General features: G+C 42.7%; 1 protein-coding gene across 2 annotated transcripts in view; it reads left to right on the top strand.

Annotated features, from left to right (window-relative positions):
• Positions 1 to 24,431, top strand: part of PRKG1 (protein kinase cGMP-dependent 1) — a 1,258,435-nt gene that overhangs the window by 1,012,544 nt on the left and 221,460 nt on the right. For both annotated transcript variants that reach the window (XM_044915991.1, XM_044915990.1), the window contains exon 6: positions 15,639 to 15,716. In XM_044915991.1, coding sequence (XP_044771926.1) covers positions 15,639 to 15,716 — 78 coding nt within the window. The remainder of the gene's footprint in view (positions 1 to 15,638; positions 15,717 to 24,431) is intronic.

Raw genomic sequence — 24,431 nt, 5'->3', positions numbered from 1 at the left:
TCCTTCCTTCCTTCCTTCCCTCCCTCCCTCCTTCCATCCTTCCTTCCTTCCCTCCATCCATCCTTCCTTCCTTCCTTCCTCCTTCCCTCCCTCCCTCCTTCCATCCTTCCTTCCTTCCTTCCTTCCCTGCCATGTCTTTTTTTCTTTTCTTTTTTCTTCCCTTTTTTTTTTCCTTTTCTTTCTCTTTCTCTTTTTCTTTTCTTTCAAGTAAAGATAATTGACTCTAAGATTAGGAGGAGGCTCATCTGTGAGCATAGGTTTTCTAAAGCAAATTTGGGTTCAGATTCTGCCTCTAAAGTTTACTTGCTGGGTAATCTTGGAAAAATTACTCTGTCTAAGCTTCCATTTTGTTCTAGTAAAATGGAGATTACAAGACCTCAGTGAGTCGCTGTCCTAATGGAGATATCCTTCGCATAATGTCTAGCATGTAGTGAGCCTTGAATTAATAGTAGCTACTATGTTTTTATGATGTGAGTTCACATTGGAATATAAAAGTAAGTTTTTATAGGTATTATAAATATTGAATCATACTGTGGTCAGGAGAATTAGTAGAATTTTAACTGATTATTAAAAAAACAAAAAACAACCTTTTTTCTCCATTGCTGAAAATAGGAAAATAAACATGTGGCAGGCACCCTCAGTCTCTGTGGCTCTATTTAAATGCAAATTGTTTAACCACCAGGGCTGCCACAGAAACCAGGTTCTGCAAATCTATGCTCACCACACTGGCTGAATTTGACACCCTTTTATGAAGGAGGTAAAGCTCTCTAGATGTTGGGCTGACAATGGTTCTGGCTTTCTTTGTCATAGTAGGTGTCTGCAGAGATCCTGTGCTCTCTCCCATGGGGGTGGAGGGCTGCAGGTGGTAGTAGGATGGCAGGAGCTTTATCGAGGTCTAAGGATGGTTGTCAGGGTGACGTTACCTTGATAGATTCTACCATACTTAGCATCTGGACTTGATTGTGGCAGGAAAAGAAACCAGATCTTCCATGTGTATTCAGCATACTTCCAGTACTCTGACTTGTAGTGTAATACACTGATGTCACCTGATGCCAATACATAGACCCAAATGCCCATCTGGTACTTTCTGGGATGTGTGGGTCTCCTCCAGATGTGTGACTGTAATACACACATCTGGGATCCAGACTCCATCCCTCCTGATGACAAGACACCTGAGCAGGGTACACTTTAATGAGAAGGTTTCCTGTTTTATTTAAAGCTGAGAAAAGGGTCTCATCCAAAAGCATCATTCATTCAGGTGGGCGAGGCTGATAAAATATACCTGAGGACAACAGCACACCTTTCTCTCTGGTGACCAAAAAGCCCATCCCCCTCCAGTCTGTGATCTCTGACTTGCATGTACGCATTGCTCACATGTGTTTCTCGTGAACCTTGTCTGTGTTATGTCATCAAGCCCATTGCTCCTAATGGTGGTATTTTCCTCAGCTGTGTTTGTACACGTTTTTAGTTATGTGAGGGGAGGGAGAAGTTTTCCTCAGCCCTCTTAGGGTTCCTGGATGGGTCTGAAAATTAAACCAACAAAGACAGATAAAGAGTAGAAAAACATAGAAATCTCTTTAATATATACCTTACTTGACATGGAAGCCTTCACAGGCAAACGAAGGGCCAAGGAAACCATAGGCGCTGAGTATTTGTAGGGTAGGTTTGATGAGGAGTGGAGACAGGGCATAGGTCAAGGATGAGGAGGTGAGTATAGGAAACTGGGAGAAACGTAGCAAGGCCTGTTGGTTAGGATTCTTCTCAGGATCCCTTTGTCTTCAGAGATAAGGATTCTCCTTCCATTCAGGTATGAGGAGGGCGCCTCTTACCTGAGGATTTTGTAACCTGTTTCAGGTGACAGGTGAGGGTGACCTTCTTGCTTTTGCTGTTTGCCCAGACTCCTGCAGCCTAAAGTATCCCATATGTCCTATTGAACTCAAGGTGCCATATTTTGGGGTAGCCTTTTCCAAACCCCATCAACTGCCACTAGGCTGTTCCCAGCCAGGATCTCTGGCCGAGGAAACCATCTACCTTCCAGTTGTAGGCAGATTTGGTGACTGTGTTTTCTTGATTCTATCAGTACAACTACCATCACCAGTAATGATGTTCATTCTGAATCCAGAAACTTTAAAATACATGTGCAGCAGGGGCTAGTGGGGGATATGAAGATGGAAGAGTGTTTCCAGGGCTTCTGGTCAGTGGGTTTGCACAAGTTGTTAGCCCAATGAAATACTGTTGTCCCAGTCAGTACGGAGCTTTGGCCGGGAACCCCCTCATCGCTGCCCCAGATTATCGCTGGGGCCCCTGAACGTCCCCATGGTCCAGGAGGTTTCCCAGTGCCCTACTCCAACACACGTCCTTTCTGATTGGACATTGCCCTTCAAGTACTGGTTATTAAATATTGTGTGTATCACTTTGGTGTTAGTTCCAATAAACACAATAATTTCACATTCTGGAAGAAACCTTTCTCCCTTTCTCTCCCGGTTAGAGGCATATTGTGGAATAGAAAAGGGGGCAGGCTCATACATGGTTCTGAGACCACAGCTCTGAGCAAGACCCTTCTCAAACTCGTCTAGACAGAAACAAAATATCCGCAAGGTGAGAAGGGTGTCCTCCAGCATATAAAGGAGTCTTTCTTCCCTCAGGTAGTCTAAATCATCTTGGGTTTCGCTGCTTTCTGTCCTTGATGACTCAGGATGCCCTTTAAACAGAATAGTATCTTCTCAAAATGTTTATTTTAAAAAACTAAGGAAGTGAAATGTTGAGTGAATTCTATGTACTTCTGACTCGCTCCACTACTTTTGTTACAGGGTTCATGAGAAATTGCATTTTTCCTTTTTGAGTACTGTATTTATTCTCCTTGAAACTTCAAAACATGTTTATACTTCAGATAGTGACTCTGAGATAGTAAATTGAATGCTTTTCTGTGACACATTTCATAATCTGTCAGGGCAAACAATTTCCAAGTTCTGCCGCTGCTAATTGCCTTTATAGATCAAATTGTTAAATTTGAGTTATAGTTTAATTATGTGGGATGGGAAGGCCTGCGTGTCTACTCTATAAACAGTTTTATTCTGTTCTGAAACGAGTAGAGTGGAGATGAACTGTGCCTTTTGAAGATTTTTTTTTAGCATTTTATGTGCCTGCCGTGGTTTCACTCACTCTTAGTCACTCTGTCGGACGGATATGTCCACATCACAAATCTCTCATGGTAAAAACAGAGATTGAAAATCCACTTGGAAAATGATGTCCTTGAAGAGCTCAGTTGAACATCAGATAAAACCCAAGCGTTTTTGGAATTTGAGCTCCGATTTTCCCTCCTGCATCTGGGATTCAAGGTGAGAGGCAGGCAGGCAGGTGGTCCCTGCTGTGCCAACAGCTAGCTTTGATTCATAAAGTCTGGAGGTATTCGAGAGGCTTAACGGAGGATGATGTGATCTGGACAGCAAAGACATGAAGACCTCGAGAATGTTTGAGATTCAGAGAAGGAAACCGGCATTCCCTATCAGTGCAACAAAAACCTATGTGGTTTTATTGTATTATGGGAAATGCTAAATGTTGGGGCGGAAACTTGGGCACTTGGATATGCAAAAATATACATGGAAATGGTTGCCTTTTGTCAGATTGCAGACGCAGGAGGGGGTGGGTGGAGGGGAAGGGACTGGAGAGTCCGAGAAAACAGAGGGATGAACTGCAAACAAGTGCCATTTCCTACAGTGTAGATGATAGGTCCTTTCAAAGGTAATCCCGTACTTTCAATTTCTATGCACTTTTACTGAAGTGAAACAACTAAACAGCCAATTCAACACTAGTGTCTTTACTGATGATAATGGAATTCCTAAAGGTGATTTCATGCAGCAGCGAAGATGCCTCCCTGTTCTGAGGATGTTACGGCTTTTGTAAAGAACTAAGAGTACCATTTTATCAGGGTGGCATCTGGGTGGTTAAGAACGCATTTACATCGGGGCCTAGTACGCACCTAAGTATTCATTTGCACGCACATGTAAAACTTGTATAAATCATGCTACCTTCACTTTCTGTTGATGTCTTGGACAGTTTTGTTCTATTCCATTTAAAAAAATTGCTGCTTATAATCCACTAACAGAATTTCATGACTTGTTTAATGGATTGCATTGAGCAAGGGGCACACAGCCAATGGAGGAATGGCTTTCCTTGGTCCCTTGGACTCCACGAAGGCACAAAGCTGCCAGGAGTTCCTGTTCATCATGGTGACAGTCTTGTCAGTTCTTTTAAAAAGCTACATCTGGGCCCACTGCTCTGCAGGGGATCTTAATTCTGACTTTCAGGAAGCCTATTGTCTTGATATATCCCAGTATAAGTCATGAATTAATTTTTTTTAAATTTTATTTCCTTATTTGACACAGAGAGAGAGAGCACAAGCAGGGAGAGTGGCAGGCAGAGGGAGAGGGAGAAGCAGGCTCCCTGCAGTGCAAGGAGCCCGATGCAGGCCTCGATCCCAGGACCCCAGGATCATGACCTGAGCCTTAGGCAGATGCTTAACGGACTGAGCCACCGAGGTGCCCATGAATTAATTTTCTAAGATAAGTTTATACTGTCCCAGGACTTCTGGCCCCGGGGATTTTATACCTGTCCTTTTCATCAGGGCCGAAGCTAGTAAGAATCTGCCCCAGTACGTTGTTAAGGCAAGGATGATTTACAAGCCAAGATGTCCTCGGGATCTGACCATATGGAGCTGGTCAGGACTACACACAGGGCTGCTTGATATTCTGTTCCCACAATGTTTCTCTAATCCAGTGTGGTCCAGCTGACGTATACATCAGTCCTTGGGTTTCAAGTACACTGGGTGCCTCAGTAGAGACAGAATCTTCATAGCACCATCAAGGCAAATGGAAATGTAATGAGTCAGGTAGTAAGGACAGAGCCTAAGCTCCTGGGAACTGGAATATATCACATGACCCTAAGGCAAAGTTCAAGGTGGAGGACTTTGATAAACAGTGTCACAGGCCACTGAAGAATGTTTCATCAAGGACATGGAGGAATGTGCCAAGGGAAAGCTGGGTAGACACAGAACCTCAGCAGTGGAAGTGGCAGACTCATCACCCAGCTATTTGTGTCTTAAAATGTCTTGGTGAGCTAGGCTGGTGTGGGGCCTTGAGGGGCAGTGCTAGGCAGGCTGTCTATCTAGAAGTCTGAGCTATTGTATTGATGAAAAGGCCACATTTTCTGCCTAAACTTGGGTTCTCTGGGGGCCCTTTGAGTCAGCCCCTCAAGAACACTCCTTTCATACTGCCGTTCTCCCCCTCAGTGTGATGACGGTGCTGGGGGTTGGGGTGAGGACCTCTTGAACCACATGCTGCGTCCCGACTGAGGGACTATGTCTTGGGTATCTATGTAGCTTCGGTGCCAAGTGCAATGTCTCATTCATAGAAAGCACAGATAAATGATACTGGTTGAAATTAGTGAATGGCCAAACTCCTAACAAGGGCGTGTCTTTCATGTGGACCTGGAGTTCAGGCTTGGTGCAGGAGGATTTTATGGCTTCGTTTGAGCAGCCTTGGAGCCAAATTGTTGTCCAGCCTGAGACGTGTGAAAAAGTACTGGTTATAAATAAGGGACGTCCTAAGTAGAAGGCAAGGCATGGCATTGAAATCGAAAGACTCTATAATAGAGAGATGATTATCCCAGATGTCCATTTGGTGGGGACAGGACAGTGGTGATGGTGTGAAGGGAAGCTGTTAAAAAAAGTGTTCCAGGCTTCTATTTGTTCTTTTGGTGTTCTGGTTAATTTGTAAATGGTGGTGTGAGGAAAAGTTAATTTTCCTTTAGAGGTAGGAAGGAGAGTCCGCAAAAATTGTAGTCTTAGTGGGGTTAAATATTATCTGAGGAAATGCTTCATAAAAGAACATACCCCCTTGATAATTACTGATCTGAGAGAAGAAAATGCCAATTTATGAAAACCTACCTGGAGTGCACATACTATCTGTTGTTAGTAGAGCACTTGTTCTGCGATGAAATCCATGGTGACCATGGATGGGGGAAGAGAAGCAGAAAATTCTGGTTGACAGATATGATCATTTCCTCCCCAGCAGATTCCACCGAAGACTTCAGATCGCTATCCTTGATTGCTGGTGGTTTGCAATGTGGAAAGTTATATGTTCTTATAATGACTAGCTGTCAGTCTTTCTTGTCAGCATAGGTAATCTCAGTCCAGACATCTCTAATGGACAGAGTTCTGCCAAATAGAGAAGTCTGGGACCAAGAAATACCTTGTCTGTTGCCTGCCTCACTGGCATGTTTTTTGACGGATCAAGCTGTATGGAGATCGTATTCTCCATTAAGAGCTCTTGTCTTTGAAGTAAATCTGAGGTATCAAGGAGAGGGAAGAATTTCCTTTGAGGATGTGGCTGGCTGAGGATCCAGAAAGGCAGATACCAGTATTTCCAAGAAGGTTGTTCTTCTACCTGATGTCCTACTCTTCCTCTAAGATAAAACTATGCTCTGAACAAATGAGGAAGGAATCATGACTCAAGACTCCTACTGTTCTTAACTCACTAATTTTCCAGGTGTCATTCCCTGTTCAAAGGCTTTATTAGATGCATCCAGGCACATGAAGGTGGTTCCTGCTTGCTGTTGCTATCTTTCTAATCAACAACAATTATCATAGTGGTCTCTGTTACCTGCGCCTTAATCGTTAGGACAGTGTCAGTTAATAGATGTTCCATGCTCTAATAAAGACTGAAGGATAACTCCAATCTTAAACTCATGTATAAAGGGACAAAATTGACATAATCTCTGACTGAAATAACTCAGCTAAGAATTTACTTCAGGATGGTACATTGTGTATTATTTCCTAATAATGGAGATTCAGTTACAGATTACGTGTCACAGTGGGCCTAAAGATAAAACCAGCAGCTAAAACACAGCGTCTTTGGTATCAGTAATGGGGTCCGATCTGAAAAGTAGAGAGGAGTCATGCAGATTCGCAGGGGGCACCTCCCAAGTCCTCCAGATGCCACCTCCAGTGTCGCACTGAGCCTCCTGCCGAGAGTCAGCAAGGGTTTTAAAAAATCTAACTGGACCTTTACATATTAGTGTTGAATTCTGAGAATCCAGAGACCTACAGATTAACAACCAAAGCTATACCCCTTCTTTCCAGTAGCAAGGAGAAGACTGGCTTTTCCTAACTCAGCAGTTACTGCCTTGGGTGCGATAGATTGTTTCCATGTAGATATGCTGTCACTTCTCTTTCTCTGTCCAGCTCTCTGCTCTGCGGTTCATAACTCTGCTCCCCCATTCAAAAAGAAGGGTGTGGACCAAATCTGTCCTTTATCTAGATTCTATATTGCATTCCTCCTTTGTGCTTGGCATTGTTCTAAGTGAAACAATGGATAGAATATAAAATCTCCTAAACCCTCTGAGTGGTAGGTAACGGGGGAAGAGTCCAGGGAGCAAACACAAAAGAAACATGGTTTCCGATCTGGAAGGTGTGGAAGAAGGCCTTTCTCACGGGGGGCTCGATGGCGCTGTGATTGTTCTCACGCGGTCAGGAGAATGACCAGCAGCAATTTGGCAGCGACGGAGAAACCACACACACAACAGGGATAATGGGCAGAAAGCGAGTGAGGTAGAGGCACATGCTCAGAGTGGTCTGGAAAGGCCTTGTTGAGATGCAATGATAAGAACAAGACCATGACAGGGACCTCGAGGAGAGTGTCCTAGACAGGCTGTCCTGAATGCAGAGCTCTGGGGATGGGTCCGGTCTGGTGAGAACAAGGCACGGGGAGAAAAGCCAGCGATTTTGAAACTGAACCTGTGTGGGTGAGATGTGGGAATGGATGAGGACGAGGTGGGAGCCGGGATGCAGGGAACTTTATAGACCATCGTAAGTAGTTTATGATTTTAACAGCAACAAGAAGCCACTGGAGGGTTTTCAGCTGTAGAGTGATTTCAGTTAATATGCTATTTGCAAGGCCACTTTGGTTGCAGAGAGAAGAACTGATGGAGTGGGGTGGGGTGCGGTGAGGGGCAAGGGCTGAAGCAGGGAAGCCAGATGGAGGACATTACAGAAGTCCAAGGTGCGGTTCTGGCTTGGACTAGGGCGTCAACTGTGGAACCAGTGAGAGACCGCTGGGCTTGGCACGGGTATCGAAGGTAGAGGCCTTTCTAATGGATTGACGATGGGCGGTGCTAGCAAGCTGGGGATTAAGGAGGGCTACTTCATTCCTGTAATTACTGTTTTCAAGTCCTTATTCTATCTCCAGTGTTGTCTTAGACACTGAGGATGTTACAAGGTGAACAAAACCAGACACAATCCTTGCTTTGGGCACATTTAAAATCTGGTGGAAAACATTATTAAAAACAATCCTATGGATGCCTGCCTGGCTCAGTTGGTTGTGCATCTGCCTTTGGCTCAGGTCATGATCCTGGGGTCCTAGGATCGAGTCCTATGTCGGGCTCCCTGCTCAGCAGGGAGCCTGCTTCTCCCTCTGCCCCTCCCCCCTGCTCATGCTCTCTCTCTCTCAAATGAATAAATAAAAAATCTTAAAAAAAAAAAAAAACCCAATCCTACAAGTAAGTACCCACAAGCTCAGCAAAGAGCAATGCAATAAAGTTGTGTGGCTTTGTAAAATCACAGAATGGGAGAGCTGGTGTAGCCAGTGTGTTCGGGGAAAGCTAGGATGGGAGAGAGAAGTAGGCCATAAGGAGGCGAGAAGCAGTGGGGTGCAGCAGGGGTGCTTGCGCCAGGTGGGAGGAAGGGAGCATGGCACGGATGAGAAACGGACCCAAGGGGTGGGTCATCCAGTGCGGCTGGAGGGCAAAGTGAGCAGGAGTGAGAGGAGGTTGGAAAGGGAGACACTGAGCAGACCGTATATGGTCTTGAAGGCAGCGTTAAGGAGTTTGGCTTTTCTCCTAATGACTATGGAAACCTTTAAAGCAATCTGCCTAATTGCTCAGGTTTCCGCTCATTCTAAATGCTGTATTTTTCTATGATTTAATTTGAAATAAGAAAATGGCAGAGCTGCCAAGTGACCTTCAAAAAACAATGAAACTGCCTGCATTTGATGAATATAATTAGACACTCGAAGCATCAGCACGTACGATCATCTTCCCCTCGGGTGCAACTGAACATTTCGGGATGGCAGTCAGGAGTCCTGGTTTGACAACACCATGGACATCAGCTTTTACAAACCTGCACCACCTCTGGCCACTGTCCCCTCTGCTCTTCTCTGGACTCTGAGTTCTAGGAGCTTACACAGCCTGGAAAAGTACAGCCAATGCCCGTGCAGATAACCTAGAATAACTGATAGGACAGTTGTGGGTGTCAAGTTAACAAGTCAGTGATATTAAGAGGGTCATTAGACAATTTCCCCCAATTACATAGACTCGAGATGTTCCTGTCAAAGTGTCTAATCTCTGGGATGGGGTCTGATGGGTCTGCAAGAGCCCGCTGGTCTGGAGCATGGGGAACGGGGGTGCTCACTGCCGTGGGGCACACCCCAGGCCCTCATGGGAAGCTACACAAGGCAGACAGAGCTGCGAGGGAGGGAGGAGACTTGTCTAGGGCCATGATGTGACTCCTGGATTCAGCTATTTTGAACACCACCGACTTTGGACTATGCCGTTTTGTGACTCAGTACCTTCCCATTTTGCCAGTTGCAGTTGGATTTCCTGTGGCTTACAACGGGGGGAGTTGCGACCCATCTTTTTGTTTGACACTGAAGGTGACTTGGATACATCTCTTCTTTGCAACCTAAAAAAAGACGGTTATTGCCCACACCAAATTGCCCAGCCACAGGTGGGGGGTGGAGGAGGTGGGGGCGGGGGAGGTAGGAGGGACCAGCCCATCCTTCACACCAGCTCCTCGTACCTCTTATTAGTGGTGGGACCTTGGGCCAGTCATTTAAGCTGTTTGCTTCAGCTTCCCTAATGGAAGCCCTCCTAGGGTTATTGTGAAATCGCCACAAGATAAGGACTGTGAGCGTGCTTTGCCCACTGTGCGAGGGATTGAAAACTGGCTGGGTTCTGTCCTGGACTCTCCCCTCCTCTCTCTGATAAGACCTTAAGAGTGGGGAGGAAGCTGATGGCAGGCTCTGAACTCCAGGACCTCCCAGGGCCAGAGCTGCCAGGAGCAGGTGGGGTGCAGCCCCCAAGGGGTCTGGTTTGGGTGATGAGTTGCTGTATTGCAAACCACCCCAAAACACAGCTGCCTAAGATAAGAACCATTTTATTGTGTTTATTATGCTCTGTGGGTTAGGAATTCAGACACAGTAGGGATGGCTCGTCTCTGCTCCCTGACATTTGGGACTTCAAATGGGGCCAATTAAATGCTGAGACTCGACCCAGTTGGGAGTGTCCTGCACTCAGTTGTCTCCCTGCTGACTGCAGTGATTGAGGTGACTCAGATTGCGTGTGGGTGGCTCCATCAACCGAGTCCCTTGCACGTCACCCCCAGGTGCAGCTCAGGCTTCTCAAGCGTGCTGCTGGGTTCCAGGACGGAGATTCCTGAGAACCAGTGGAAGCTGGAAGGCCTTTTCTTTTCTTTCTTTCTTTTTTTTTTTTTTAAGATTTTATTTATTTGACAGAGACAGAGAGAGAGGGAACACAAGCAGGGGGAGTGGGAGAGGGAGAAGCAGGCTTCCCCCAGAGCAGGGAGCCCGATGACGGGCTCGATCCCAGGACCCTGGGATCATGACCTGAGCCAAAGGCAGACGCTTAACGACTGAGCCACCCAGGCACCCCTAGAAGGCCTTTTCTAAGATGACTTCGGAAGTCATGCAGATCACTTCCAAGCCGGCTGTTGTCACAGAAGAGCTGCTGAGGCCCCTGGTTTCAAGGGGAGGGAAGGTAGACTCCAGCTCTTAATGGGAGAATGGCCAAGTCACCACGCAGGAGAGCTTGTGGAGTGAAACTCTCTGGTGGCCATGTTTGGGAAATACAACCTGTCAGAGAATCACGGCATCTCAAGGCTGGAAGATGCCCTAAAGTTCCCCCTTGGGCATCCTTGGACACCACCCTCCGTCTCTTGCGCAATGGCTTGGCCCATGCTCACCTCGCCTCTGCTGGTGTGTGCTCTGGGAATGGGACATCCTGCCCACAAGTCCACCTCAAAGCTGTGCCTCCTGACCCTGAGGTGCCCACTGAAACCCTGAATCTCTTCCTACTTGCTCTAGACGGTCTCCCGGGAGGCTGCCTCCCTCTACTTTCCCACAGCTCAGTGGGGCTGTGAAGACCTCTAGCATGACTTGAGTCTTCCCTTTCCACAGTCTAGCACCCTGCTTTTATCCGCCCTTCTTCCACACCCACCCCCATCTAGGTCCTGACCCTTCGGAGACTCTTGGGTCGGTTCATGAAGTAGATACGCTCTTGGGTGCCTCTGCAGTCCTTTCTTCCCATTTTCCCGCTGCTAGAGGTTTGATTTCCTTTGAACAGTTTTCTTGCTGGCACCGTGGAGTGATATTGAGAAATGAAAACCATTTGGAGCATTCCAAATTCGTCTTGCCAGGCATTCAGGACACGTGACTCAAAGGAGACCTATGGGGACAGTTGCCAGGGCTTTTGGCACTCCTTCCCCAGAAGGTGCTGTAAGATGAGAGACTGCTTTCTCTGCCTCTGACCCCGTTGTGATACCTGGAGCAGTGAACCCATCTCCTGAGGGCAAACCTGCAGAGGGCCCTTGCTCTGTGGGGCACTCAATGTCCTTTACCATGTAAGCCATTTACTTGATGAGTGTTTAGGAGAACACCCAGGTGCTCTTCTCAGTGCAGGGGAACAACAGGGAACATAAAAATTTCTTCGTGGAGCTGACATTCTAGTGGAGGAGATGATTGAGAAGTGAGTGAATGATCTGTTAACCATGGAGCTGATGCAGTCCACCTGCCCCAAGGCCTGCTTTTCACTTTTCCTGGGTCCTTCTTTCTGTCCAGAGGCTGACCTGAATGGGAGGACTCCCCTGTCCCCTTTCAGCTGAACTCAGCCAATGGGGAGCCCCAGTGAGATACCCAAGGGTAGAGAAGAGAGAGGTCAGGCTCTCTCTGAACTAGGCTGGGGTTGGCAGTGGATCCTTCCTTCTCAGAAGCCACGGCCCCAGCTCTCAGCAGAATCTGATAATCCTGCTTTACCTTCAGCCTTCCTTGATGCCCACGCTCCTGTCATTCAGCCCTCTGCGAACCTTCCTGTCCCGAGATAGCTCCTTCTGAGCTCTCTGGGGTGCAGGGACATCTCAGGCACTGGGCAGAGCCTGTGCAGAGGCCCTGAGATGGGTCTGGGTGTTCAAGGAACATCAGGAAAAGGGGTGTGAAGAGAACAGACATAATGCAAGGGAAGGAGGCAGGCGGCGAGGTCCATGAAGGAAAAGAGCAGTAGCTGTTAGTACCTTGCATCCTCTGTGGGGCTTCAATGCCCATGGGCACAGTCTGAGCCTTGGGAAAGCCTGGCACCTTCTGCTTTTGCACCCTTGGAAGCCAGCCGCTGTGTAAGAAGGTGGCTCTCCCCCAGACCACCCTGCTATGGAGGAGACTGGGCAGCCCCAGGGGGAGGCCCATGTGGAGGAGCATAGAAGCTGACAGTCAAGGGTATGAGACCAGCACCAAATGCTCACCCCAAGAGTGAGGCATTAGACTTTTCACTGATCCAAGCTGACACCGTGGGAAGTCAGAATCATCTAGCACACAGTATCAAGAGAAATAATAAATTGCTATTTCAGGTCCAGAAAACCACGAAAGATTTAGGGCAAACATTCTCAGCTGGGAGCAGTTTTGCCCCCAACAGGTTAATTGACAGTGTCTTATGACACTTTCGGTTGCCACAACTGGGACTGGAAGTGCTACTGGCATTGAGTGGGTAGAGGCCACGGAAGCCACTAAATATCCTACAGCTGAACTGAATGTCCAGGACAGCTCCCCGCAGCAGAGAATTGTCTGCATCAAAATGTCAGTGGTGGTGTGCCTGAGAAACCCTTACCTTCATACTTTTTAATATAGTACAAATAATTTTGGCTTTTTAAAAGGAAATGACAATCTTTGGGTAGGAATATGCTTTTAAGGAGATAAGTAAGAAGAATGAGCCATTCAGATGAGCTCAGGATTCTTCCACATTCGGTGTTTTTTATTTGTATTTTTCTACTTTTTCCAAAATAATAGTATTTCTGCTGCTATTATGTGGGCATAATAAGCTGCTAATTCTCTTTTTTTCGGAGAGGCTTTTTCCTGCTCAACATCCTGTAACTTGTTCCTCATACTTCTGTTGGGGCTTAAGAATCTCCTCCATGGGGAAGCCCTGGGGAAAGAGTGAGACAATACAACAGACAGTACATAAGCCCTACCAACATAAAATATAGCTTGCACACTTGATTATTTGGGGGGTTTTGAGAGGTTTTGGATTAGGAAACAAGTGAGAAATATGACAAAGACTAAGGTAAATGGAACTAATATATTGTTGTTACTAATGATAAAAAATCAAGGCTAGAGAATGTGGCTTAGGTGTCAGAGCCAGACAGCCTTCCCGAACTGGGCCTGTATTTGGGTGGACATACTTGCCCTGGGGCAAAGGCCCAGCAGAGGCAGCTTCATTCTGCTTCCCCTGGAGAAGCCACAGAGAATGTCTGCCTCTGTGGGGAGCTCACCCCCACAACAGAGACTAGGGGCTAAGGTGACCATACCTAGCTGATGGCTTCCAAATGCACCAGTCAAGTAAGCCACACCACCTCCTCTGGTGTACAGAGTGGGGAAGGGAAGAGAGAGGTCCTGAATTTTACTAATGGAGCTCCATTCATGAAGAGTGGGGAAAGATGCTCCAGCCTGCCCCCCTACCCTACTATGGTCCATGCTCACCTCGCCTCTGCTGGTGTGTGCTCTGGGAATGGGACATCCTGCCCGCAAGTCCTCCCTTGTCTGCTGTATTACTACCTATGCTAATACAGTAGCTACTGGCCATGAGCTAAATGTGCGGTGTCTTAATCACACTGGCCACATTTTACTGTTCAGTAGCCACATGTGGCTAGAGGCTGCTCTATTGGACGGTGTGGCTATCTACCATTGCCACCCTCGGAGAAAGATCCAGTGGATGGTGCGACTTTGAGATTTTTGTATCTCGTCTTTGTTTCATCAGTGCCTACAGCCAGGCCTGACTCAGAGGCACACAGAGATGTTTGTGGAACTGATACAGGAAAGAAGACTGTTGTGATCGTTGCTTTTCACACCTGCATGTACTAAAGATCTTTCCTTTCCCAAATAGCAAGAAGTGACAGGGGAGCATGGGTATCTTGTTAAGTGAAATAAGTCCATTGAAGAATATGCATTCTATAATCCTATTTTTAAAACTTGTTATAAATTAAAAAAGGTAAGATTAGGTAGTATGTTAATTTTCCAGATATGCAAAGAAGGAGATGGTTGTTCTCAGTGTCAAGTGCTAACAAAAGGCAATGTCAACAGTGAATAGACAACAGTATTAAGGCATTGACAACAGTATTAAGGAACATGGTATTGAAGTATAAGGACAAATCACAGCTGTTAGCCTCGTAACTGCCACATGCAAACCATGAAATCTGTTTCCTAAGGAGTGTGTAAAGTAATGTTTTCTTTCCCCAAAAATGGTTCCCTTGCTAAGCTGCAGAGAAGAATGTGGCCAGATGGCACAGTCTCATTTTTCCTGTTATATCTCCTGACCCAGCAATATACTTTTTTTCCTGCATCGCCTTATAGAAATTACTTTTCTTCATTGCAGAAGTAATCTTTACCCTGGGAATGGACCTAGTGACTGTGTCCACATCCTAGCACTGACTGTGATCATCCTCTTGCAGCCTTACCTTGCCTCTCATTTGCTAGTTGATGAGCTCGCAGATGCTGGACCAGAATTCAGTCCATAAAATGAAGACATTCCGTCTGACAGGGCCAAATCTAAATTGCTGAAACAAGAACGTTAAAGCATGAAGCTGTGCCTTAAAAAGTAACTAGGGCCATCTAACCCACACCAAAAATCATCCTGGTTTCAAAATGAAGATCTTGAGACACCACAATAATTTCTCAAGAAAAGAAAAAAAAAGCCTATCAATCATTACAAGAATACTGAAACAAGGGCACCTGGGTGGCTCAGTTGGTTAAGCGACTGCCTTCGGCTCAGGTCATGATCCTGGAGTCCCGGGATTGAGTCCCACATCGGGCTTCCTGCTCAGCAGGGGGTCTGCTTCTCCCTCTGACCCTCCCCCTCTCATGCTCTCTCTCTCTCATTCTCTCTCTCAAATAAATAAATAAAACCTTAAAAAAAATAAGAATACTGAAACAAAATGAAAACGACAAAATATTATGAAAAGACTAGTTTAATTAGCAGCTCTGCTGTTTTAGTTCATGCTCAGTTGATGGGAGAAATGAATATTTTTACCCAACTATTAAAATGAATCAGTAAAGATCTGATTATAATCGTCCAGAAAAAATGGCAATAATAAAATAGTTTTAAACATGAGTGCGATAAAAATGATTTCTCTGTAATTATTCCGTTCATTGACTATTACTCATTCTTAAATCATAATGGATTCTGGGCTTGGGTAAAACTCCATCAGGATGAATGCATCCCTGCAGGGCTGATACTTGAAGAGATTGAGCTTTTGTTATATTACTCCTTAATGTTTTTTTTTTTTTTCTGTTGCTGTTTCTATTTTTCAGACTCACTATGAGAATGGGGAATATATCATCAGACAAGGTGCAAGAGGGGACACCTTCTTTATCATCAGCAAAGGAACGGTAAGCCCCGGCAGCATGAGGGTGATACACAGTGGGGCGGGGTCCTGGGGTGCATCAGCCACCCCTGGAGATGCACACGCACAGGGCCTTGAGAGAGAAATATTTGAGAATGGATCTCCCAAAAATCATGCCAGAGGAAGAAAAACTGTAACTCTGAAGATCAGAAAATAGCCTCTGTTCTGTAATTTAATAACCATGGTGCTAGATGCCGCTGATATGCCTGCATAAATGGGAAGATTTCCATAATTTCTATAATTCAACAAGAAAAAGACTAAGGTCACTTAAAAAATTCTCAACAGGAAAAGAAAACTCAAAACCCCCAAAAACTCCCTCTAGTGATTAGGAGCAGTAACATTGCTATCTTGAAACACCTGGGCTTTGAAATGAGATGGCTCAAGTGTGAATCCTGCTAGGAAACTTACAAGTCTCAGTGTCCTTAGACAAGTTGCTTAGCACTCTGAGGACAAGGGTATAAATACACTCATGTTTTTTTGTGTCTTCATAAAGAAATGTTGAATGGATACTGAGAAACTATTAGCAGTGGTAAATTACAGGGGAAGGGATAAATAGGGGGTGGACCCAGGGATAGGAATGAAAAATCATAATTTATCCCTTTATATTTTTTTCAGTTATCAGTATTATAAGTCTTTTAACTTATATTTAAAAATGAAATAATAAATTAAGTAAATTGGAAAATGGGAATTTGTGTAGATGAATGCTCTAATACTCTAAAAAATGCCTTTCAGTTCTTTCAACAGTGAAGTCATAATCATTTTTGTGTTTAAGTGTCCTTCCCCTATAACTAATGATTAGAACTTATTTTGCTTCATCTTAAGGGATGCTTAAGAGGAATTTGTATGTACTAAGTACAGTAAGCGATAGGAAAGGAAATGCCAGTAGAAGGGGATTTATAAAGCAGTTTTCATTTTTATAATTGTTACTTTGAAATGTAAGTTTAGGGGTACCTAGCTGGCTCCATTGGTAGAGCATGTGACTCTTGATCTCAGCGTCCTGAGTTCAAGCCCCATGTTGGGCGTAGAGATAATTTAAAAAGTAAATAAATAAAAATGTTAAATAGTTTTTTAAAATGTGAGTAAGTTTGTTCTAATTTAACAAATATGACTGCCTCTGGGACTTTATATCTTATACTAAAATAGGAAAGAGAGATGTACAGAGCCACAGTGGATAGGATAGGTGAAAGATTATAAATCTTGTTGGATCACCTTTTCGATAACCCTCTCTGGACTGATTTTGAATCAAGAACGTGTCGGTGTTTACACCAATGACCTGTCACACTAAAGTGAAGACAGCATTATTTGTGCTTGTAGCATACCTTTTTTTTTTTTTTTTTTTTTGACTGATAGCAGAAAGCCTGGGATACAGAGAAATGTCAGGCGCCTGCATCTTACAGACATCAAGAAATGACATGACTGACCACAGTTACACTTAAGACTGTATTTTGAATTTTCCAATGTTAGAGGCTAAGGAACCTTAACATTTTATGGTTTGTGTATAAAGTGTTGGAGCTTTACCATTTGCTGTTTTATTTCTTAACATTTACTAAAGAATCAGGGAAATTGAAAATCCTCACGGATATAAATGATTCAGTAGGTCACAGGGGGATTTTTTTGTCCTGACAATCTGGATTTATTTTTTCTTTATTACACTGCTAATCCTTTGCTATCATGGAATGATACATTTATCCGTTTAAGATGAATTTCTGACAGACTTTTGTGATTACCCCATTACTGTAAATTTCAAACACTACCTAAAAGAAGCTGCTGTTTGTAACCAGTTTCAGTTGCAAAGAGTTGCATTAGTGGTGCTGCTTTATGAGTTTTGTAATATGTATAAAAGGAAATAGTGAGGAAACCCACCACAGGAACCCATTCCCTTGGCAGTGTTTCAGAGCACCGTGGGGATTCTGGGAGACAAGTAGTAAGAATATGTTAGACTCTTTTGACACACTCAAGATGTTTTTTTTTTTTTTTAAACCAGCCATAGATTTTTCTAAGGCTAGTTTTTCATGTCATACAACTTAGCTTCTATGATTTTTAATTATATTAATTATATGATAAATAATAGATGGTATATTGGTATATTAATTCTATTAATTCTGTTACACCTATATTGGAATCAGTATATTAAATCCTAAGAAGCAGGAGATGAACACGCTTAAGTCCCAGTGGAAGGAAGAGGAGAGAAAATTAACAAGAGTGCCTTCAAGTAAGCAGGCAAATAAGTTGTGGAACTGGAATTTTCTTAAGCTGTATGCTTTGCTTCAGGTATACAGATGTAAATTTGTCTTCATATGCATTTAAAAACTTATGAAGGATAACCCTGGAGAAGATGATTTCCTTGTTTCCACTGAACTGGCTTTTCCTTAGAACATGTTTTAAGACATGCAACAGGTGGCTAGAGTTACCAATGGATTTCCCCAGTTCAAGACATTTATTGACATGTAAAACTGTTTTTATTTTCCTGTGAAGCATATGAACACAAAGAGAAAAACTCTGAAATATTTATTTCCCCTCCCTTAAACCTACACAATGTGATTTTTTACAACTTGGGCACCATGCTTGCAGTGATGTCTAAAGGACTCATCTAGAAGCTGAGTTAGTTCTCTATATATCCCAGTTGCCTGGAAACTTGATGTTCCATTCCCCCAGCAGTGAACTATAAACCTCCAAGGATTCACAACAGAGCAATGAAAAATATCTTGGATAAAAGCTGTAGCTGTGTTACATCAAAAACTGTACTGTCTCCATACATAAATTGTACCAAAACTGAACAGGATTGGTAGACAAAATTTCAGAGTTCCAATAATAATTCAAATGTATTTTGATTTTGATTCTATTCAACATATGTTGTATGCTACCATTAGAAAAAATGTGATTCAAAAGTTCTCGTTCATTAAATGCCATTTAAAACTACATGGCTTTGCTTAGAATTAACATGTATTTAAGCATGTTAGTTAAACAAATTGGCTTAATATGATATTTGTTAAATATGAAAATTATGGAAATTTTATTTGTATATGGATGCATAAGAGTAAAACATGAAAAGCCCTTCCTTTTACTTTTTATTTATTTGTTTTTCTTAAGATTTTATTTATTTGAGAGAGAGAGAGCATAGGCAGGGGGAGTGGCAGGCAGAGGGAGAAGGAGAAGCATGCTCTCTGCTGAGCAAGGAGCCCGATGCAGGGCTCGATCCCAGGACCCTGGGACCATGACTCAAGCTGAAGGCAGATGCCCAACTGACTGAGACACCCAGGTGCCCCAAAGCCCTTCCTTTTAGATCAAGAACAAGATAAAGATGCACATTATCACCATTTCTGTTCAGTGTGGAACTAGACGCCCCAACCATTGCACTAAGTCAAGAAAAATATATCTGGAAATGAAGAGATAGAACAGTAATTAGATATTTAAATCTAAAAGAAACACAGTGACATCTCTAGAAGAATTAATGAATTATATAATATATAATATCTATAAATATATATAAAATAAATATATATAAAATAAAAATAAATATATATAAAATATATTCATATAATGGGATAATATGCAAAGAGAGGAAATGAACTACATTTATGTATGTAAACATGGAAGAATTGGGTAAATCTCAAATACAGTACCAATCAAAAGGTGCAAGTTGCAGAAGAATATGCATGCTGTTATTTTTATAAAGCTCAAAAACAGTCAAATATATGGTACTCATGCATGGAATGAGATATGAGTGCATGCCTATGCACATGCATTAAATTGCAAACATTAGAAAGGGGATCATGAACATAAGATTCACGGCAGACATGTTGGGAGCATGGGTTAGGACACATGGTAGAAAGAGACTCTAATTTACTCCTGTGTTACACAGAAGGTTCAGTTGTCAAATCAGACCCTTAGGAATCATAAATCTTGCCCACATGGAATTTAACTCATGACTCAAAGAATACAGGCAAGCTTCAAGTTCAGAAAAAAAACATTCCTACCAGTACATGTCCCAAACTACCAGATACCTAAAGTGTCCTCATTCTACATCAGGAGCCATTTTGATTTGGGAATAACAGGACCCATTTTTGAGTGATATGTGCAGAACATTGTTTGAAAGGGGAACTGCTTTGTTTTGGGGACTCCTTGGGTTTTGTAATCTAATAGTCACACAGGTAGGAAAATGATTACCTCACTAACCCTCAGTTTCTAGTTGGGTCTTCCCCATAAATCTATAAATTCCAGGTTTTTTTTTTTTTTAACAATAAACATTGCTTTGTTTATAAAACCCACTGGATCTGTACTAAAATGTTTTCTTTTTGAATCGTTTTTGATTAAAAATGTTGGTTATGCACATTGATTTTGTTTGTTGAAGACTTTGGTATCAAAGATCAATTTTATACGTCCCTTTAAAAAGATCTAATTTTTATTCTGCTTGTTAATTTTTTAAATTATAAGTATAGTTAAAAATAGTTTTAAAAAACTCAAATTACAAGAGTACACACATGTCTTATAGAAAAAAAGTTAACATATAGGTAAGTAAAAAGGACATAAGAATACACACTCTCCTTTATCTGTCTTAAGGAAAAGAAGTTTATGCTCTAAATAGCATTTATAGCAACAGTGAGAGAGCACTAGTAGTGATAGGGGATATTTCTTTTACAATCAAATGCATGAATTTCCAAAGTAGGTGAGGGAAGTAGAAGAAAGGGGGGAAATATAGGAGAAGTAACCAACTTTTTTGAGCACTTACTATTTTTTTGTAGAGATTTTTTTTTTTTTTTTGAGGTAATGCGCACAAGCAGGGGGAGGGACGGAGGCAAAAGGAGAGAGAGAAAATCAAGCAGGGTCCCTGCTGAGTGGGCAGCCCAACTCAGGGTTTGATCTCATGACCCTGAGATCGCGACCTGAGCTAAAGTCAAGAGTCAGATGCTCAACCGACTGAGTCACCCACACGCCCTGAGCACTTACTCTTAAGAGGATGCTTTTCAAAAGTTTCTCATTTAATGCATGCACACATACACCCTCTTTTGCGATAACTCTTCCATTTTTTGGACAAGGTGATGAGGTAACTGGTTCAAACAGACCGAGTATTATATTTAAGGCTCCATAGCTAGTTCTTTCCCATAGCATTGTGGATCATAAAGTACTCTGTGGTTTCAGGGAAAGAATAAGTAATATAGGCCAAGGTCAGAGAGGCTATCTCTGTATGTAACTTCTCTACCCTGACATTTTTTTAGAATAAAGATGCAAATGTCCATGCCAGGTGTCTGTGCATATTTAGAATGATTCATTATATGTACAAAGAAACAGTGTGGAAATTACAACCTTAAAGGAAACCTTTTATTCTTGTTCTTTGAACTGCTTATCTTTTCACATACATGGATTATGCAGATAGGTTTTCCTTTGCACTTGTCATATAAGCAGAAAGTGGTCTATTGGATAGGTGGCCCACTTTTTATGGCTCTGTTACTGCATTTCAATAACATCTTTGTAAAGAATATTTCCAAAGCAACTGAAATCTCCCCATGACTTGCATAAGTAAGTCTGCCATTTGGAATTTCTAATCATTTTTGTTGTTGTTGGTAACCAGATGGCAAATGTACAATTATCTAATGTATCCTTATATCTAATTTTGAATTCATGATCTTACAGTATATTATACCTCAGTTCATGACTTTTTTTTTGTAGTGAGGACTGACAAATAATCTTGTTCGGTTACATCATAGTACAGATGAGAAAATTGAAGCCCAGAAATAAAACAATGAATTGATGTGTGTCAGAGTTTGGTTTACAAAACATTTGCATCTAAATCACCTATATTAATCTTTCAGAAACAGATTTCCCAGTCCCACTAAATTAGAACTTCAAGAATAAGAGTCTCCTTTATATTTTTCTTCCAAGTTTTTTATTTCAATTCTAGTTAGTTAACATACAGTGTAATATTAGTTTCATGTGTAGGATTTAGTGATTCATCACTTACATATGCGCTCATTCCAACAAGTGCCCTCGTTAATATCCATCACCCATTTAACACATCACCTACCCACCTCCCCTCCAGGAACCCTCAGTTTTCTATCATTAAGAGTCTCTTTTATGGTTTGCCTCTCTCTTTCCCCCCCTTGTTCATCTGTTTTGTTTCTTAAATTCCACCTAGGAGTGAAATCAAATGGTATTTGTTTTTCTCTGACAGATTTTGCTTAGGATAATATGCTCTAGCTCCATGTGCATCATTGCAAATGGCAAGATTCCATTCATTTTGATGACTGAGTACTATTCTGTTGTATATGTATACCACAGCTTCTTTATCCATTCGTTAATCAATGGACATTTGGGCTCTTTCCATAATTTGGCTATTGCTGATAATGCTGGCTATAAGTATTGGGGTGCATCGTATCCCTCTGAATTAGTATTGTTGTATCCTTTGGGTAAATACCTTGTAGTGCAATTGCTGGATCATAGGGTGGTTCTATTTTTAACTTTCTGAGGAACCTCCATACTGTTCTCCAGAGTGGCTGCACGAGTTTGCATTCCCACCAACAGTGCAAGAGAGTTCCCCTTTCTCTGCATCCTTGCCAATACACGTTGTTTCTTGTGTTGTTGATGCTAGCCATTCTGACAGGTGTGAGGTCATATCTCATTGTCGTTTTGATTTGTATTTCCCTGATGATGAGTGATGTTGAGCATCTTTTCATGTGTCTGTTGGCCATCTGTCCTCTTTGGAAGACTGTTCATGTCTTCTGTCCATGTTTTAACTGGATTATTGGTTTTTTTGGGTGTTGAGTTGCATCAATTTTTTTTTTAATATATTTGGGACACTTACCCTTTATCAGATAGGTCATTTGCAAATATCTTTTCCCATTCCGAAGACTGTCGGAATGTCGTTGTTTAGGTGTGTTGATTGTTTCCTTCACTGTGCAGAAGCTCTTTATCTTGATGAAGTCCCAATAGTTCATTTTTGCTTTTGTTTTCCTTGCCTCAGGAGATGTATCAAGAAGTTCAGTAGCCTTGGGCACCTGGGTGGCTCAGTTGGTTAAGCGACTGCCTTCGGCTCAGGTCATGATCCTGGAGTCCTGGGATCGAGTCCTGCATCAGGCTCCCTGCTCGGCGGGGAGTCTGCTTCTCCCTCTGACCCTCCCCCCTCTCATGCTCTCTCTATCTCATTCTCTCTCTCAAATAAATAAATAAAATCTTAAAAAAAAAAAGAAGTTCAGTAGCCTTTATTTTATTTTTTTTTCTCAGAACTAATTTTTTAAATTTTTTGTTCTGTTAATCACCATACATTACATTATTAGTTTTTGATATACTGTACCATGATTCATTGTTTGTGCATAACACCCAGTGCTCCATGTAGACGTGCCCTCTTTAATACCCATCACCAGGCTAACCCATCCTCCCACCCCCCTCCCCTCTAGAACCCTCAGTTTGTGTTTCAGAGTCCATCGTCTCTCATGTTTCATCTCCCCCTCCGATTTCCCCACCTTCATCCTTCCTCTCCTGCTATCTTCTTCTTCTTTTTTTTCCCCCTTAACATATATTGCATTATTTGTTTCAGAGGTGCAGATCTGTGATTCAACAGTCTTGCACAATTCGCAGCACTCACCATAGCACATACCCTCCCCAATGTCTATCACCCAGACACCCCAACCTTCCCACCCCCCACCACTCCAGCAACCCTCAGTTTGTTTCCTGAGATTAAGAATTCCTCGTATCAGTGAGGTCATATGATACATGTCTTTCTCTGTTTAACTTATTTCGCTCAGCATAACACCCTCCAGTTCCATCCACGTCATTGCAAATGGCAAGATCTCATTCCTTTTGATGGCTGCATAATATTCCATTATATATAATATATATATATATATACATACACACATACATACCACATCTTCTTTATCCATTCATCTGTCGATGGACATCTTGGCTCTTTCCACAGTTTGGCTATTGTGGACATTGCTGCTTTAAGCATCGGGGTGCACGTACCCCTTCATATCCCTACATTTGTATCTTTCGGGTAAATACTCAGTAGTGCAATTGCTGGGTCATAGGGTAGCTCTATTTTCAACTTTTTGAGGAACCTCCATACAGTTTTCCAGAGTGGTTATACCAGCTTGCATTCCCACCAACAGTGTAGAAGGGTACCCCTTTCTCCGCATCCCCGCCAACATCTGTCATTTCCTGACTTGTTAATTTTAGCCATTCTGACTGGTGTGAGGTGGTATCTCATGGAGGTTTTGATTTGGATTTCCCTGATGCTGAGTGATGTTGAGCACTTTTTGATATGTCTGTTGGCCATTTGGATGTCTTCTTTGGAAAAATGTCTGTTCATGTCTTCTGCTTATTTCTTGATTGGATTCTTTGTTCTTTGGGTGTTGAGTTTGATAAGTTCTTTACAGACTTTGGATACTAACCCTTTATCTGATGTCATTTGCAAATATCTTCTCTCATTCTGTCAGTTGTCTTTTGGTTTTCTTGACTGTTTCCTTTGCTGTGCAAAAGCTTTTTATCTTGATGAAGTCCCAATAGTTCATTTTTGCCCTTGCTTCCCGTGCCTTTGGTGATGTTTCTAGGAAGAAGTTGCTGTGGCTGAGGTCAAAGAGGTTGCTGCCTGTGTTCTCCTTTGAAATTTTGATGGACTCCTGCCTCACATTTAGGTCTTTCAACCATTTGGAGTCTATTTTTTGTGTGTGGTGTAAGGAAATGGTCCAGTTTCTTTCTTCTGCAT

Source organism: Neomonachus schauinslandi, chromosome 6 (assembly GCF_002201575.2).
Source record: "Neomonachus schauinslandi chromosome 6, ASM220157v2, whole genome shotgun sequence".
In the NCBI taxonomy this organism is placed as follows: domain Eukaryota; kingdom Metazoa; phylum Chordata; class Mammalia; order Carnivora; family Phocidae; genus Neomonachus; species Neomonachus schauinslandi.
Note: the sequence above shows the minus strand (reverse complement) of the source record. Positions and strands in the feature narration are given on the sequence as shown.